Consider the following 19,203-nt stretch of genomic DNA (forward strand, 5'->3'; position numbering starts at 1 on the left):
TTTTATTACAACAATATTTGACTTTTGGGTTTTTTTCTCTCCCCCACCCCATGCTCAACAGAAAAACACAGTCAAAAGTTTATTTGGAGGTGTCATCACAAACAATGTTGTGTCTTTGGTAAGTTGATGTAGTGTGAATACATTTAGTTAAAATTTTTGCCATTTATATATTTTTTTAGTTTTTTACCTTATTGTCATAGTCCATTGGGTGACACTGAGATGGCCTTTTTGTGTGTGTACTATTTATAAAATTGTGGTATCCTAACTGCATAGTCCTCATTTGATCTCCTCTGCTGCATTGTTCTAATGGGCTTAGTATTCGATTGTTATATACAGATGTGATTTTTTATTTTTTTTTATTATCCATCTAGTGATTTTAAAATCTCTTTATCACACACAAACAGGAAAATCCCCATCGCCCGCATCTCTTTATAACACAATAGATTGTTCTCCTTGGAGAATGTTGTTTTGTCCCCTTGCCCTCTGTCCTGTACTTCCAGCTTGTCCTTTGGGGATTTGTTAGATAAATATATAGCGGGAGGAGGAGACAGCCTTTTGCTGATAAATATAAAGGGCCCATGGTCCCTGCATCGTACTCTATACCTCATGGTATATGAGTTTTCCTGTATGGACTCTGAGAAAAGGATTTTACATGAGAACAACAATCCTATTCTTGCTTTGTGTTTCATATTGTTCATTTCTTCTTCAGGGTCCATAGGGCTCCACAGGGAGACAATGGGGGTGTAGGTGGTACTTAGAGGATCGGACACCAACAGCAAAGTTTTTTTCAATCCCAGGATGCTCCGGTCCTTCCCCTACAGCCTGAAGGCAACTCAGTTTCATTGGTGTCCGCCATTGACCTGGATCACCGTTAGAACAACAGGGCTGCTATTAAGTAGCCCAAGCTTTATTTTTACTATTTTTTATTTTTTTTCATAATATAGCAAGCAGCGATAAACAGTCTTCTGGACGTTTACACTGCTGCTCCATCACCCCTCCGCGGCGCCCTCGGCTAGGTACACTCGCGTGGCTCCGGGAAGACCTAGCTAGCACAGCTCCATAGACCCCAAACTGCAGCTGGGATTCAAGAGGACAGGCTATGCGCAGTCTTACCTCCAGTCTCAGGAGACAGACCGGAGGCACTGATGTGGACGCTGATTAGTTCGGGACTCCACTAGACCACCAGGGGTATAATATACTGGCGCAGGGGACAGAATACTATGGCCAGGGACCCAGTGGTTGACGTTAGCATAGAGAAGAAGGCCCTCCCCCAGCTCAGGGCGCCATTTCACTGCAGTCTTGCCGCCCCTGAGCTGCTCCTCTCTCACCCTCTTCCCCCTCAGAGACTCACGGCAGCCATTTTCTGCATCTGCCTCAGGTCTCCAGGAACGCTGTATGTGTTTTTAGGGTGTCTTTAGACATTCAGGATGCTCTACATGTACCTATAGCGCCTTCTCATCAGCAGTGTCTCCGGTTTGCTGTCCTACAGCAACATTACCAATTTCAAGCACTGCCTTTTGGGCTTTCTACAGCTCCTCGGGTCTTTACCAAGATCATGGCAGTCCAGGCATCCTATCTTCGTCGTGAGGGGATCAGACTGCTCCCATTCCTGGACAATCTCTTACTCTAAGCAAGCTCCCCAGAATTCTTCACCGCCATCTACAAGTAACCATTGCTTTTCTACAAACGCACGGTTGGCTGAACAACTGGAAAAAGTCTTCCCTGTCCCCTTCTCAAAGAATGGTACATCTGGGAGCCTTCCTGGACTCTCAGGCTCAGAGAATCTTCCTGACAGCTGACAAAATCTCTGTATTACAGCACCGAGTGCGCAGATTACTCCACAGTCGCCGATTGTCAATTCACTCTGCAATGCAGACTTTGACATCCATAGTTCCACCTTCGACATGGTGGAGTTCGCTCAATTTCACTCCAGGTGGAATGGGCTGCCTCATCTGCTCAGATCTCAGACAATGGGCCTCTCTCCAGAGGTTCTCCTGTCCCTATCCTGGTGGCTACAGACGTCCCACCTAAACAAGGGTTGCCCCTTTCTGATCCCGGACTGGGCACTCCTCACAACGGCGGGTGGGGTGCTGTGACCGGCCAGCACTCCTTCCAAGGACTCCAGCAAAGGCAATTTTACCAATCAACATCCTGGAACTCTGAGCCATGTACAAAAGCACTCGAAGTTAGTCAGTATTGGCAGAAGTGTCCTGAATTCTCACATGGGCCCGAACACCATCTCCTAGCCATCTCTGTAGTGTTCATCCCGGTAATTCTCTATTGGAAGGTGGATTTCCTCAGCCGTTACGACATGCATGCAGGGTAGTGGTCTCTCAATCCAGAAGTTTTTCAGCTCTTGGTGGACAAATGGGGTCTACCGCACGTGGACCTCATGGCCTCACAACACAACCACGAGCTTCCAGTGTACAGGGCCAGGACGAGGGACCCAGACGCAGCCTTCGTGAATGCATTATCTGTGAAGTAGACCTTCCATTTGGCGTACCTCTTTACTCCCTTCTGCCTCGAGTTCTTCAGAAGTTCAAGCAGGAAGGGGGCTCAGTCCTTTTGGTAGTTCCGGCTACCAGACGCCATTGGTACTCCGATCTTCAAAGTCTCTCCATAGGCTTTCCTCTACAACGAGACCTTTAACGACATGGCTCTTGAAACATCCCTCCTAAGGTCTAAAGGGTTATCTAGCTCTGTGGTACAGACCATGCTCAGAGCGCGTAAACCAGCCTCTGCCAGGATTTATCACCAGGTGTGGCATACATATTTCAAGTGGCATGCTACTAGAAACTATGACCCTCAGGTTTTTAGGGTTTCTAGTATCCTTACCTTTCTTCAAACTGGATTGGATCTCCTCTCTGAAATCGCATGTCTCTGCTCTGTCCATCTGGTTCCAGCGCAGATTTCAACCTCAATGAGGAAATGGTGGTTCCGGCCTTTCAGTCACTAGACCTCTTGGCTGGTGAGGCCTCTTTGGATGTGGTCCGTGCTCTGAGGATCTACGTGGACCGTAGTAGTGCCATCAGGAAATCGGACTCCCTTTTCGTCCTAGATGAATTCCACAAGAATGGATGGCCAGCTAACAAACATGGCTTTCCATGACTATCTCACAGGCTTACACAGACTCATTCTACTCACTCTGTTGGTCCCTCGTGGGTAGCCCGCAGTGGCGCGTCTGCCGAACAACTATGCAAGGCGGCCATGTGGTCTTCCGTCCACACCTTTCTTAGGTTCTATGCCTTTGATTCATTTGCATCCCCGCCCTTGAACAACTGCTTTGGGCCCTTGAACAACCCTTTGTCTCCCTGTGGAGCCCTATGGACCCTGAAGAAGAAAAGGAGAGTTATGTTAAAACTTACCCTTTTTAACTCTTTCTTCGAAGTCCATAGGGCACCCGCTCTGACGCACCTGGCTTTTATGGGTTTCTTCTCTTGGTCACTTGTTTTCTTTCTGTGTGTGTGTGTGATTCTTCAGTGTACCAGTTTTCCTTTTCTCCTATCCTTCTCCTGCCATGGGCTTGTTAACAAAACTGAGTTGCCTTCAGGCTGTGGGCAGGGTATAGGGGGAAGGACTGGAGCATCTTGGGATTGAAAAAAGCTTTGCTGTTGGTGACCTGTCTTCCAAGTACCACCTACACTCTCATTGTCTCCCAGCGGACCGTATAGACGTCGAAGAAAGAAAGTTAACAAGGTTAAATTTTACCATAACTCTCCTTTTTCCGCCAGGATTGTGAACATGTAAGTCAAACAGCTGAAGAATTCTACACCGTTAGATGTCAGGTGGCAGATATGAAAAACATCTATGTGAGTATGACTACAGCTTACAGCAACTTCACATCACATATTTGCAATCGTATAACAAAGATAAAGCCCCCACACACGGTACGATTTTTTAAAAAGATTTGGCCGTTTCCGACTGATTGGAATGACCAATAGTTTAAAAAATGCTGTGTGTGGGGGTGATCACGATCCGATGCGCACTCCATGCATGAAAGATCAGCGACCTATCGTGCACGATTTGAATAACATCGTTACATGTGTATGCACACTGAAAGATGTCATGCGCAATACAGATGCATAGCACGGATCAGGGATATCCGTGCTACATGCATTTGTGTCATTGACAGAAGCACGGACAAGATCAGTGAGACCTGTTTGCTGCTGTGTAGTTCAATGACGCTGATGCATAGCACGGATCAGGGATATCCATGCTACATGCATCTGTGTCATTGATGGGATCAGTGAGACCCGTCTGTGCTGCTGTGGTTAAAAAAAAAAAAAAACTGTGTAAGAAAAAAGAATGGCGTTACCCAGTGTTGGTTGTGCAAAATACAGGGGACCCTGTTTTTGAGCTAGTCAGAACCAGCCCTGGTTGCCGAAATATGGGGGACAAACTATGTTGGGGTCCCCCATATTTTGCACAAACAGCACTGGGCTCTGATCAGGTCCTGGTTATGGAAATACTGGGGAAAAAATGCGTAGGGTTCCCCTGTATTATTCAGAACCAGCACCGGTCATTTCACCGTGTCCCCTGGCCGAAGCATTAACCCTGACCACTAGTCAGCCCAGGCCGGGGATCCCTGGGAGCTGGGGACCCCCTCCATTAGAGGGGTCCCTCTCTCCAGGGCACCCCAGGCATAGGCTGATAGCCCAGGGCTATCCTCGGCACCTTTGGCCGGTGGGTGCTGGGTTTATTATGTAGTGTAGTGCATTTGATAAAAGTAAAAATATTGTCTTTTGCTGTGGAACTACAGTTCCCTGATAGCCTTCCCCACCTGCTCGTACTTGGAGATCCACAAGTACCGGCATGCAGGCCATTACGTGCCAGCTGGTACCTGTAGTTCCATAGCAAAAGCAATATTAAAAAAAAACACAGAACACACACACACTGTGCCCAGTAAAAATTGTATTAACACATACAAGCACACACACATGAACACACACATACTCACCTATGTATCCCTGTAGCCCATCGTTCCTCATAAGTAGAAAAAAATATCCATACTCGCCTTCTTCTTCGAGTCTTCTTCGTTCCATGTAGGCAATCCCCGGACTTGGCAACAAAAAACACAAATACGCGAGCCCCTGGACACAGTAACGTCCTCTACGGATGGTACTTCCCGAATGAGAGCTTAACAGCGGGATTTCACTATGGAAACCCTGCCACTGAGCGCTGATTGGCTGAAAGAGGCGAGCCTTCCGCCTCTCAGCCAATGAGCGGTTCCCATCATTGACTTCAATGGTGAGAACTGCGAAGGTAACTTTAAGATTGTTCATCAATAGCTATTAAAGACCTGTTACAAACTTTACTTGCACTTTGAGGAAGAGCTGAAAGTGTTTTCCACCCCTGCTATAAATCCATACAGCCATGGGCAAACGTTTTGAGAATGACACAAATATTGGTTTTCAGAAAGTTTGCTGCTTCAGTGTTCTTAGACCTTTTTGTCAGAGGTTACTATGGTATACTGAAGTAAAATTACAAGCATTTCATAAGTGAAAGTGGCTTTTATTGACAATTGCATTAAGTTTATGCCAAGAGTCAATATTTGCAGTGTTGACCCTTCTTTTTCAAGACCTCTGCAATTCGCCCTGGCATGCTGTTAATCAACTTCTGGGCCACATACTGACTACTGGCCGCCCATTCTTGCCTAATCAATGCTTGGATTTTGTTAAAATTTGTGGTTTTTTGTTTGTCCACCCACCTCTTGAGGATTGACCACAAGTTCTTAATGGGATTAAGGTCTGGGGAGTTTCCTGGCCATGAAAAATTTCGATGTTTTGTTCCCTGAGTCACTTAGTTATCACTTTTGCCTTATGGCAAGGTGCTCCATCATTGCTGGCAAAGGCATTGTTTGTCACCAAACTATTCTTGGATGGTTGGGAGAAGTTGCTCTTGGAGGATGTTTTGATACCATTCTTTATTCATGGCATGGCTGTGTTCTTAAGCAAAATTGTGAGTGAGCCAACAGTAAAGCATCCTGAGACCATTCATGTGTGGGGTTGGTTCTCAGCCAAGGGAGTGGGCTCACTCACAATTTTGCTTAAAAGCACAGACATGAATAAAGAGTGGTACCAAAACATCCTCCAATGTGGTTGACCAGGTGTAGTGCCTTCCCCCACTTTATGTACAAAGCGCAAACACTTCAACACACATCACATCATACAGGAAGTACAGGACACACTTTTCTGATTCACAGATACAATTGCTGGATCTACAGTTGCAAATTTTAAAATATTTAGAAGTAATATTGGGTACAGGTTATTGAATAATACATTCTAATAAAATAAGCTACCTACTTCTGTATTTACGCATTTGTTATATAGACTATAGCAAGTGCAAAGTTTCCAGACAAGCCCATGAAACTCATCTGGTCTTAGAGGGGTATGGCACTTGGGGGAGTCTTCGATTAGCTGTTCTTTTAATTGGTTAACCTTTTCCTGAGTGGTCTCTAAATAACATCTCTACTCACCTCAGGAGTCACTGGACGAAGTTACTATTAAAGACACATTGGAAGGTGACAATATGTACACGTGTTCCCACTGTGGCAAGAAGGTGCGGGCAGAGAAAAGGTCAGTGTGACAGTAGGCGGTCTTATATTGTGCTTTGTTATAGTGTTTTAGTAGTATTTATCCTAACACAAACTGACAGCTGGGAGCAGAGAGAGCTGACGGACCCAATGGCTAGGGAAGGGTGTGTGAGATGAGCACGGCTCTACACTGATTTGTTTGTGGCTTTATATATATTTATATATCTATATACATATGGAGTGGAAATTGGATTTGATAGCATTGGCAGCTTCTGTTCACTTAGTAATCCCTAATTTACTTTATGCATTTTATTGGTGAATTGCTTGCCTAGTTTTCACTAAATGCTGTGTACACTGGCAGCAATGTAGTAACTTTTGGGGTCTCTGAAAGGTCACCTCTTTAAATGTAAGGACATGTAATGTTAAATGACAGATTAGTGTTTACGATGTGCAGTAGATAAGTTGAGGTCTGTAAATTGTTCTCGCCATCTGTTGAAGACTGGGCCCTGTAACTCATTTTGTGATTCTGTCATTGTTTTCTTGTGTTGGATTTTTTCTGCACTGTCTTTTGTGTTCCCACATACTTTTCTGTGCACTTAGAGCTGATTTGTTTAACGCTTTCCCCTTTGACACCATTTCCTGACTCTGCGCACACATTCTCACTGTGACTTGCCCTCTAGTCTGCTCTTTTCTCTTGGTTTCACATAGCTTAGCTTTGCCCGTCTTTCTGTTTGTGCACTATGCTATTGGCTGCTTTTTCTCTGCTCTTTTATTGGCTTTTTGCTGTAGTTGCTATCTATCATCTCCTTCTGATTTGTTTACTCCCTTGTGTCTGATTTTATCTATAGGTATATTATTAACACACTATAGAGATATATATTTGTATGTTTGCTGATTTAACTCTTCTTTAAATGTTTCAGAGCTTGTTTTAAGAAATTGCCTCGAATATTGAGCTTTAATACTATGCGGTACACATTTAACATGGTCACCATGATGAAGGAAAAAGTCAATACTCACTTCTCTTTTCCTCTGCGACTGGATATGACGCCTTACACAGAGGATTTTTTAATGGGAAAAAATGATCGAATAGAAGGTAATGTGGAATAAATCTATGGTGATTCCACTCAGCTACAGACAGATTATGCTTAATGCTCCTGGTTTTTATAAAAGTTGTATAACAATGCTCAACGTAAGTCTTTTCTTTAGTCATTGCACATGTAGGTATAGACCTTTTATCTAAATAAATTATATTTTCTCATTCATCCAGGAATGACAGTGGGGCATAGGTGGTGAGCTGGAGCCTGGGCACCAGCTAGTTACATTTCTTTACCCAGCAGCACTAGCTCCCTCTCCTCTATACCCCGCCTCCAGCCTAGGGGACCAGTGTTAGTTTGGTGCATGAAGCAAGGGGACTTATGTTAGTCCCCCTGTTTTCTTTCTTTTATTTTAAAAACTGAGTGAGTGGCGAGTTAGCGTCACTCCAACGTTTCCCTTGTCGGTGGCTGGAGCGATGTCAATGTCTCTGACCAGGCTCCTCAGCACACCAGGGAGTCGCAGCCAGGGATCAGGTAAGGCAGCTCCCTGTTTGCAGAGAGCCGCACTCATGGCGGCTGTTGTCGACTGTGAGGGAGGCCGTGCTTCCTTCCTGGAACGGGCATGGGCTTCCACGCTCTCGCAGGTAATTTGCAATTAGCTAACCAACTTGCAACCCCCAGGTCACCTCCCCCTACTACTGTTGCTACAGGTGTGGTTCAGTTAGCCAATATTTTGCCTGCTCATGGAGACGCACAGCCCGCTGCCGTAGAGCCGCCATGGGTTCAGAACTTCTCACAGTCTGTACAGGATCTTGCACAGGTGTCTACTTCTTTCCTAAACAGATACTGGATAAGGACTGGCCGTCCAAGCGCAGACCCACTCAACAGGACAGCTCTTATGCCCCTTTCTGCGTGTGAGACCCTCTCGGATGTTTCTTTAGACTGTGTGCACAACGTCTTAAAATCATCCGACGTGAAAACCACCTTTATTTCGGAGGTCTCCCAACCACAGGTGGACGTCGAGACCATAAAAAGGGCGGTTAAGTCCGCTCTTCTGATTAAGTACACTGACCTGACTTCTAAGTCGGACGCCCCTATAGTAAAAGTTCAGAGGAAGGTGGCAGCTGAGTTCCTCTTCCTCTACTCAGCTGGAAGACCTCCTGTCTGAGGCTTGAGCTCATCCTAACAAGCGTTTTATAGTATCTAAACGTATTTCCACATTTTATCCACTTCCAGCTGCACATCGGACCAAGTAGTGAGTCCCCTCCTCCGGAGGACGCACACATTGCCAGATTGGTGAAATCTACTTCCCTTCCTATCCCAAACAAGGCCTCCCTTAAGGATCCGACAGATAGGAAACTGGAAACTTTCCTTAAGACCATTTTTTCTGATGTGCTGTCAGTCCTGCGCCCAGCTCTTGCGTCCACTTGGGTGGCTAAAGCCATGGGACGCTGGACAGACTCCCTGGAGGACGGTCTCCGGTGCTCACAGGTCGGAGTTATTGTCTCTAGTTGAGCATATCAGGGATGCAGGCACTTATCTTGGTGAGGCTGCCATTGACACTAGCATCCTCACTTCTAAGGTTTCGGCATCAGCAGTCACTGCCAAGAGAGTCCTCTGGTCTCGTACCTGGTGCATGGATGTGGATTCCAAGAAGGCACCCAAAGCTTTTGCCTTCTTGGGCAAAGTGCTATTCGGTCCAGAATTGGACAAGATAGTGGGTACAGTAGTGGCTTCTAAAACGCCTTTCTTCCCTCTGCGGCAGCACCTAGGTCAAGCACTTATAGTTTTTGCTCCTTTCGTCCTCAAGTAAAGGCCAAGGGTCAGTCCTTCACCAGGTTCCAGGGCTCTTCCACTAAGAGCTCAAAGTCCCAAGGAAAACCGTCCTGGTCTATCTGACGTCTAGATACCAAGCCGGAAGACAAACCTTCTGCATGGTGGGGCAGGCCTCCACCTGGGAACACGCAGCATGGGAGGCAGTCCTGCTTTTCTCTGAGGTCTGGATGTCGACAACTTCAGACGCCTGGGTAAGAGTATTATCCCAGGGTTATCATCATACCTTCAGGGATCGTCCTCCAACCCAGTATTTTTTCCACAGGTGGATCCAAGAAAGGCAACAGCTGTCTGAGAGTCCATTCACTTTCTTTTGGCTTCCCAGGTTATAGCCCCGGTCCCCCGTCTCAAAGAGGCACAGGCGTTTACACCAACCTTTTTCTGGTTCAAAAGCTGGACGGATCGTTCTGTCCTATAGTGAAGAAGACAACACTCAACAAATAGCTCCATGTTCCCTAGGTTCCGCATGGAGTCTCTTCGCTCCATAATACTGGTCTCATGATCTCCTTGGATATCCAGGATGGCTACTTGCATATTCCTTTTCATGACATTCATCAGTGTTACCTTAGGTTTGCGGTAAGGGAGGAACACTTCCAGTTTCTGGCTTTTCCATTTGGTCTTTCCATGGCTCCTCTTGTTTTCACGAAAGTCATGGCAACACGTCTCTGATACAGGGGGGTCATGATACCGCCTTATCTGGACAACCTGCTCTTCTTGGCAAAATCGCTGGAGGTTCTTTGGGTCCATCTCCACCTCACGGTGGATCTTCTACAGTACCATGGGAGGTTCATCAATTGGAGGATATCCACCAGGGCTCCAGCTCAGGAAATGTTACTATTGGGCGCGTTAGTAGACTCCATTGTTCAGTGGGTATTCTTGCCGGAAGAAAATATCCAGTCCATACAGACCAAAATTTGCACCTTCCTGGGGCAGCGTCTGGTGTCTATTCATTTGTGCATGCAGATCCTGGGAACAATGGTTTCCACCTTTGAATGGTGGGGTATGCACAGTTTCTCTCACTTCCTCTGCAGGTGGAGGTATTGGCCAGGTGGACCTATTCCACCCTGCATCTCAAGATTCAGATGGTTGTACTCCCTCGTGACATCCGTCACTCTCTTGTGGTGAGTCCCACCTGAATAAAGGCTGTCCCTTTTGGATCCAGGACCAGGTCCTGCTCACCACCGATGCAAATTTTTGTGGTTGGGGGGCGGTAACTTGTCATTAGACAAGTCCGATGGACCACTCAGGAGAGCCAAGTGCCAATCAACATACTGGAGCTCGGAGCGGTGTACAGAGCTCTCTGTCAAGCAAAGGACATTCTCCATCACCGGCCGGTAAAGGTTCAATCAGACAACGTGACAACAGTCGCCCAAATCAGTCAACAAGACTGCACCCGCAGTCGAGGCGCAATAAGAAAGGGGAGTCGTATCCTCCGTTGGGCAAAGCGTTATCTCCCAGCCCTGTCAGTGGTGTATTTTCTCGGGGTCCAGAACTGGGAGGCTGACTTTCTCAGCCACCAGGATGTACACACGGGCGAGTGGTCTCTCCATCCTAAAGTTTGTCAACTCTTGATTCAGCGTTAGGGCTGTCCAGGCATCGACATGATAGCCTCATGACAAAATTACAAGCTGCCGAGGCACTGTTCCCGCACCAGAGATCCAGGAGCTCTTCTGGTAGACGGTCTAGAGGTCCAGTGAACGTTTCCGCTCATCTACACCTTTCCTCTAATTTCAGTGATTCCATGGGTCCTCCGCAAATTTAAACTGGAGGACAGCATCGTGATCCTCATTGCTCCCGATTGGTACACCGATCTTCTGAGTCTTTACATCGAGGCCCCTCTCTGGCCGGATCTTCTATCTCAAGGCCCATGCTTGCATCTGTCTAGCTTTGCCGGGGTGGCTCTTGAGACAGCTGTCCTAACAGCTAAGGGATTCTCCATGTCGGTGATCTGTACCACGCATAACGCTAGGAGACCTTCCTAAGCTAGGATCTACCACAGAGTTTGAAAAAGTTACTTCAATTAGGGTTGAACCCCCGAACCTCACACCAAGTCCTTTCATCTATCCTGAGTGCTGTCCTTTCTTCAGATGGGTCTGAATGTGGGTCTCTGACTTAATTAATTGATTTTTTTTTATCATTCCGTCCTTTTCCAGCGGAAGATGGTGCTTTTACCTGATATGCAGACTTTCCTACAGGGGGTCCTCCACGTGCATCCTTTTTTTATTCCACCTGTGGCTACGTGGTCCCTAGTCCTGCTGGCTCTCCAAGCTGCCCCTTTTGAACACTTAGATACAGTTGACCTTTGCTGGCTTACATGGAAGACTGTGTTCCTCCTCACAATTACTTCGACCCAAAGAGTGTCTGATTTGATCGCTTTGTCTTGGTACGTGCCTTTTCTTGTTTTCCATCCTGACCGAGCTGTGAATCAGACGTGTCTAGATTACCTTCTAAAAATGCTGTCCCGGTTCCACCTCAACCAGGAAATTGTGGTTCCATCCTTTCAGGTTCCCAATGTTTCTCCGGAGCAGGCCTTCTTGGACGTTGTGCATGCCCTACAGATTTATGTACCCATAATCCGAGACTTATGGAAATCAGATTTGCCTTTTGTCCTGTATGACTTCAGCAAACGGGGCTGGCCGACCACTAAACCGACCTTGGCCGAGTGGCTCTGACTATCAGACCTTCCCGTCCCTGCCCCAGTGAGGGCACATTCTACAAGGGCAGTGGGAGCTTCTTGGGCAGCTCGGCGTGGCAACTCTGCAATTTTGTGAAACAGCCACATGGTCCGAGGCCCATACGTTCTTCAAGTTCTGTTCTTTCGATACCTTCGTCTCTGCAGATTTGGGATTTTGGCTGTCCACAGCGCAGCACAGGAGTGTCGCCTCCCTTTGGAAGACTGCTTTTGGGACATCTTATTTTCTTCAGTTGTCCACTATGGGGATTTTTGTCCATATCTGTAAAATCATTTCTCGAATACTGTGGGACACAGGGCACCCACCCTGACACACCTGGCTTGTGGGGTTGTATTGTTACTGGTACCTCCTATCACCATCACTATGTAAGTTTCATCTGTGTGTGTGCCGGTCTTCCCTCTCCTTCCTTTTGCCCCTTGCCTTGGGCTTGTTAACTAAAACTGTCCCTTTAGGCTGTCTGTGGCGTATATGGGAGAGGGAGCCTGTACTGCTGGGTAAAGAAGTACTTTATTTGGTGCCCAGGTTCCAGCTCACCACCTATATCCCATTGTCAATCCTGTGTTTCCCATGGATTGGATTTTCCTCCACCAGTCTGACACGTACCTCTACTTTTTGCTGCCTCTAATTTGTGGCTGGTTATACTGGTCTAGTCCATCACACATTGAATTATGATTTCACTTGGCGAAACAGAAGGTAGTGGAACTTAAATATTCTGTGCTGCTGTTGGCATTTTAATAGCTACAAATTATTTAGACTAAAATGTACTCTGACCGTAGTCCTACACATGTAAAAACTTATGAGTAGCAGGCAGTATGTGTGGCGGCATGGGTTTTCCTTTGCCATCCTGTTGTGAGTTTACAGGTTGTTTAGGCTTTTGCTTACCATGAGCGATCTGTGCTTACTGAGCACTTTTACTGGTGCTGCTTGGCCATGCCAGCCATTCACCAAATGGCATCAATGTGACGCACCCAGATTTAGATTGCTGTCGCTGCCACCACAAGGCTTTTTCACTGTTACTGGGAACTACTCAAACTTCTTGGGTAACATGTAGCTGATGCAGCACACCTTTTCTGGTTGCTACTGGTCTGGAACCTCCTGATTGATTACTTTGGATCAGGACTGTAAGGCAGCAGGCAAAGCGTTGACTCAGCATGCTGAGGTCAAAACAGAACACCCAGGGGATGGGTTAGATTTAATCTGCAGGTCACTGGATTGCATCAGGTATAGGCATCGCTCACACACTTGATAAGGTTGCTCTACTTTTTGGGCTGCAACTTTTATACAGTTTAACACAACATGCTGCCAGATGTATAATGTTTGGGAATGGTTCCCAGTGAGGCTTACCTTTCTGCTTCTAGTGAAATTATATTCTGTTGTGTGTATTGAAAAAAATTTACTACATTGAAGTGTTTTGCATTCAGAATGTCGACATGCATAATGTCAACACCTGATGTTAGGGTTAGGCTTATAAGACAAGTAAATAGGAAATACCATTGTCACAATGCTGACTGTCGACATTCACAATTTCGATATTCTGGCAATGCCAGCTTTCTGTCATTGTCAATATCTGACGTGTCGACATCCTCAATGTTGACTTTAAGAACATGTCAACATTATGCTGTCGACATTCTAATTGTCGTTTTTTTTCTGTCGACAAAATATACCTGACGCTTTTAAATGATTGCAGCCTGGAGCAAATGTAGCATTTCTGTGTTTATGTTCTGCAGAAATCTGCCCATTTCTCTGATGCCATGGAGAGCCATTTGACTGTGTATTGTTTTATTATTTAGGTTTTAAAGAAGATGGTGAAGAATTAAAAGAGACTGAGAGCTACGAGTACGATTTAATAGGGGTGACTGTTCATACGGGCACTGCTGACGGTGGTCATTACTACAGCTTCATCAGAGACATTGTGAACCCACATGCTTATAAAAATAACAAATGGTAAGCTGTCATGATCCCCATACACAGGTCCTATTCAAAGAAATTACGTCATTTCTGTGTATTGTGGACGTGTGTATGTATATATATGTGTGTGTGTGTGTGTGTGTGTATATATATATATATATATATATATATATATATATACTGTGTGTGTGTGTGTGTGTATATATATATATATATATATATATATATACTGTGTGTGTGTGTGTGTATATATATATATATATATATATATATATATATATATATATACACTGTGTGTGTGTGTGTGTATATATATATATATATATATATATATATATATATATATATACATTGTGTGTGTGTATATATATATATATATATATATATATATATACATTGTGTGTATATATATATATATATATATATATATATATATATATATATACACTGTGTGTGTATATATATATATACTGTATGTGTGTGTGTGTGTATATATATATACACTTACTATATGTGTGTGTATGTATGTATATATATATATTTATTATATAGCGATAGATTGATCTATCAAGGTCAAACTATATATCTCTATTAAAGGGTGAATTCTGAAAAAAAAAAAAGTTCCACGAAGTCACCACTCTGTAGACACTGCCTGTTCTGCCCAGTGCCTCTGAATTAAAGGAAAATGGATTTCTGGGTTGGGAACTTTAGAGGGTCATAAGTCAGGAGACACTGATAAAATTAAATCCATTTGCTCACCCCTTTCAGATGATGAACTGGGTCAAAGCCAATGAAACTATACAGTATGAACTGTTCACCCCCTGACTGCTATGGGTGACTACAACTCACCAGCTTTAAAATAATATCCCACTGATCAGTGCCCACTGTCGAGAAGTTACATGAGCCCCTTTAGCAGTGAGTGCATATAAATGCAGGGGTATGAGAAGGCTCGATCAGAAGCTCGATCCACAAGTCATGACTCTGAAAACTTTGGGCACCCTTTGTGTGGAAAGGGAAAAGATCCTCTTTCTCCTTCATCCACTAGGGGACACTGGAGTTCAAGACAGTGGGGTATAGACGGTGGTAGAGTAGAGCCTGGCACTTTAAATAATTTAAAAGTGTGACTGGCTCCTCCCCCTCTATGCCCCATCAGCCCCAGTTTTTAGAATGTGCCCGAGAGAGCCGGTCGCACATCTGGCTGTCTCCAGCCTTTTTCATATTTTTTATTTTTCAAGCATTGAGGACAGGCAGACTGCTTGCTGTGACAGTCTGCATGCTACGGGGGAGCCGCCGGGAGGGCACCACACGGCTACTGCAGCCTGTGTCCGGTGACCCTGAGGAGGGGGCACCAGCAGATGGAGTCATCGGACCCTGCAAGGACCCGCCACTGCTGACACCGGCATGTGTCCGGGTTCCTCGCCGCCCCCTCAGCCCAGCATCCCGGCCGCAACAGCCCGTAAGTATATCCCACCACTCCTGACTAGCTGGAGTGGTGGGCGAAAATGCTGGGCTCAGGACAGCGCGCGCTGCGCGGCTGTTACACAGCCTCCTTCCCCCTGCCAGTAAACCGGCAGTGTCGGAGCTGCTGATGAGACCCGCTGCTGCACTCGGCAGTCAGCGTCCGGGTCTCTGGCTTAGCCTAGCCACTGTTCCCCCTCTCCTATTTAAAAGCTGGGGCGGGGCTTAAGGAGCCGCTCAACGCGGCTCTAAGTTGCCGCGCTGGTGCTTGTATGAAAGCACCGGCGCTGGCTTATGCTCATTAGCCGCTGTAGAGCGCGGTACAGCGCTCTTAGCGGTTGGTCGCTGTGCCGGTGCTTATTTGAAGAAGCACCGACGCTGGCTCTCACAGCGCTATGCCTGCCTAGAGAGAGAGGCTGGAAAATAACATAGCGCTTGTAGTGCAGAGTCCCCGTTAGCGAGACGGGGTTGATTTACCGCCATTAATGTGGCGTTGGGGGCGGGGCTTAGCGGCGACCCGGCCAAGGCCAAAACGCTGGGCTCAAGGACAGCGCGTGCCGCGCTGCAGTTAGAGCTAATGAGCACAGCTGCGCCTTTGTACGGGATCCCCCCTCATGTAGTCTGCACTGCAGCAGCATCCCTGAGGTTAGTAAGCGGCTCACTGTAATAATGCCGCTTCCCTGTACAACGCTCTGGAACATCCTGCCTGAGCAATGCCAGCAGTCAGTTCCAACACAGGTGGGCAAGCGCTGACTCCCCCCCCTGCTCAGGAGAGAGGCTGGAAGACAGGACCAGCCATAGCTGAAATCGGCAGAGTCCGGGTCTCCTGCCCCTTCCCCAGCATGGCTGTTAGTAGGCTGACAGCGGTGAGGTCTGCGTTGCACCGCGCACCCTCCCGCCCTGTATGCTGCGTTGTCACTTGCAGGGAAGTGCGGGCGCTGTTGCAGTGCTTGTACAGGGAGGAGGCTTTCCGGTGGCGCACTCCACGCGCTACAGACCTGGGCCCTCCATTTCAGTATTCGGGCTAGGCATAATGCAGCACTGCCTTAGCGATTAGCAGCTCTCATCTATTAACAGGAGGAGACGCTGCGTTACGCAGCTCCTGGCTGTGCTGAGCAACTTTACATGCCCGCTCCTCCAAATGATGATTAAGCCCCCCTCGCTTGTGTAGGAGCCATGATCGCTCCTCCCGTGTTATCGGCACCGGCTGGACCTTCAACTACTCCGCTTTTATGCGGTTCTACTGCGGGGGCAAGTAGCGCTGTGTTGACTGGAGTATATCAGTGGCTCACACAGCATGGTAATTCAGGAATGCATACAGTCCAGCGACTGCAACAGCGGCCCCTGCTTCCCTATTATGGGCAGCAGTATCTACCTGCACACAAGCAGTATAGCTCAGTGCACTACCTGCAGCAGGGAGTGCTTTACCACTGGTCTCCTACGAGACCCCTCCCTTTTTGGGAGTGCTTCAGTAAATAATAGGGATGTCCGTCACTGTATGACAGGAGTATTCCCAGCTAAATACGCTGTGCTGACGGGACACGGTCCCGCCATTTTGCAGACAGTGTAGTGGTTAGCGTTGCTGCCTCGCGGCAGTGAGGTCGTGGGTTCTCTTCCCACCGTGGTCGTAGCTGTGTGGAGTTTGCAAGCAACGGGTGTTACCCCCTGTCATGGCTTCCCCTTGGTTCTATAAAGGGCACCAGGCTTAACCTAATTAAAGATATATAGTATGTATAGTACTTGTACTAGTCATTGTTCTGGTTGCTGGGGCCAAAACTTATGGTTATAGCTTACCCGTAACCAGGGTTAGCACATTATTGCGTCCCATCCCCAGGCTTATGCCTCATAACCCTGAACACGCTCTATCTCGTCTGATTTTGGAAGCTAAGCAGGGTCAGGCCTGGTTAGTACTTCGATGGGAGACCTCCTGGGAATACCAGGTGCTGTAGGCTTATATAGGTGCCAGCACATATACTACATTATAGGCTGGTTTTAAAACCTTCCAGTTCTGTATAGTGCTAGCTACTGTGCATAGCTAGTTGTTAGCAGAATGGGAACTAGCCTAAACCCCTGTTTGCACTATAACACCGCGTTATGCAGTTCTGAGAGGGGCCAGTTACTCAACCGGTGCACATTCCCGGCTAGAGGCGCTGGGCTGACGGGACACAGTGCCGCCATTGCAGCGCAGGGTATTACCCACTGTCAGGCTTCCCATTGGCTTTATAACAAAGGGTGCCTAGCTTAATCTAATGGCCTGATATCATAGCCTGTGAAGGTTACTCCATGGTGTACTAGCTACTCTGCCTAAACTGAGATTGTCTTTTTGATTCCCTCTTCGAAAAACGTGTTAATCTGGAGCTAAAATAGCTCACCTGAAGCACGCACGCTCATAATATATAAGGCGAGTACACCAGTAACAGAAGTCCCAGGAACGACACCAGTCTGGGACAGCACGCTGCTAACACATCTTGCCTCTACGCCATAACAGAATGACGGCCACATGAGCAGCCTCCCGGCGTGGAGGTAAGCCACGCTATATATATGTATGTGTGTGTGTGTGTATATATGTGTGTATATGTGTATATATATATATATATATATATATATATATATATATATAGATATATATAGATATATATAGATATATATAGATATATAGATATATATAGATATATAGATATATATAGATATTAGTATATGTTGTATTTTATACCAGCCCTGCTTTAGAATATATACATGCTGGAGTGAATTTGTCCTTCCATGGCGCTAATTATGCTCAGGTTCTATTTTAAATATTATCGTCGCCTACTAAACTTGTATGTAGGTACACGTATGCATATGTGGATATCGCGTCTTATCCTTACCATAACATACTAGCATAATTAAAGATGCTACGATTGGAGGCTGGACGCTCCTGATGCGGTAGTTGGTACAATGACTCCGCTTTACACTATCTCTCCCTAGAAATTGGGTTGTGTTTGTGTGTATGAATATATAATGTTTATACTTCCACATTCATTAGGTTTACCTATTATTCCACGGATGCGTAGCCGTCTGGGTTTACCATAAGCTGTAGGCTATATCCATTCCTATTATATGGTGGTTCTATAAACTAGAGTCATGTTCTGCAGCTTACATAGTGATAGTCACAATTCCCTGGGCATTGCTTCCAGTATGGTCCCTATACATGTCCTGGGGCGCGCCCCATTCGGGGGATCTATTCTCATTACAACTACAGTGGTGCACTTGTATTAATATTTCCGAACAGGTACCCTTCTCAGTATCTATTCCGGTACTCCATATTTTTGTCGCATATCTCAATAAAATGAGTCTCAAAAGGGCCTTAGGTACAATTCATACCATGAGGCCTTGGGCCGCCCACAGAACAGGCTCAATTTAGAGTCCTGTTATTCGACCACCTTGTCTCCACTAACATTTTATTAGTTTCCACAGTAATTTCTACTGCACTTCTCCAGACTAAGGTCCGTGCTGTGGAGCATTGGTCTTCGCCCACTGAAGCTACTCTTTATACCTAACATGGCGGGTTGCTGTGTGATAAAAGGTCAGTGACATTCTACATAGCGTCCAGAGTGCTTCTGGTCGCTCACAGGTAAGAGCTTACCTCACTAATGCCTAGGAAGATGCTCCTATTTCATGCAACCTGACATACATAACGTTAATCTCCCTTACGGAGCCTAGCGGCTGTCCTAGCAGCCCTCTGCTCTTTTAATCAGTTGGCTCTACA

The 19,203-nt window shown here is 46.3% G+C and overlaps 1 protein-coding gene across 2 annotated transcripts in view; it reads left to right on the forward strand.

Moving 5' to 3' along the window:
• USP34 (ubiquitin specific peptidase 34) overlaps positions 1-19,203 on the forward strand; it is a 265,775-nt gene that overhangs the window by 160,822 nt on the left and 85,750 nt on the right. For both annotated transcript variants that reach the window (XM_088477313.1, XM_088477314.1), the window contains 5 exons: positions 62-118; positions 3,732-3,809; positions 6,481-6,575; positions 7,453-7,625; positions 13,883-14,036. In XM_088477313.1, coding sequence (XP_088333439.1) covers positions 62-118; positions 3,732-3,809; positions 6,481-6,575; positions 7,453-7,625; positions 13,883-14,036 — 557 coding nt within the window. The remainder of the gene's footprint in view (positions 1-61; positions 119-3,731; positions 3,810-6,480; positions 6,576-7,452; positions 7,626-13,882; positions 14,037-19,203) is intronic.

Source organism: Taudactylus pleione, unplaced genomic scaffold, assembly GCF_031769625.1.
Source record: "Taudactylus pleione unplaced genomic scaffold, aTauple2 ptg000201l, whole genome shotgun sequence".
Lineage (NCBI taxonomy): Eukaryota > Metazoa > Chordata > Amphibia > Anura > Myobatrachidae > Taudactylus > Taudactylus pleione.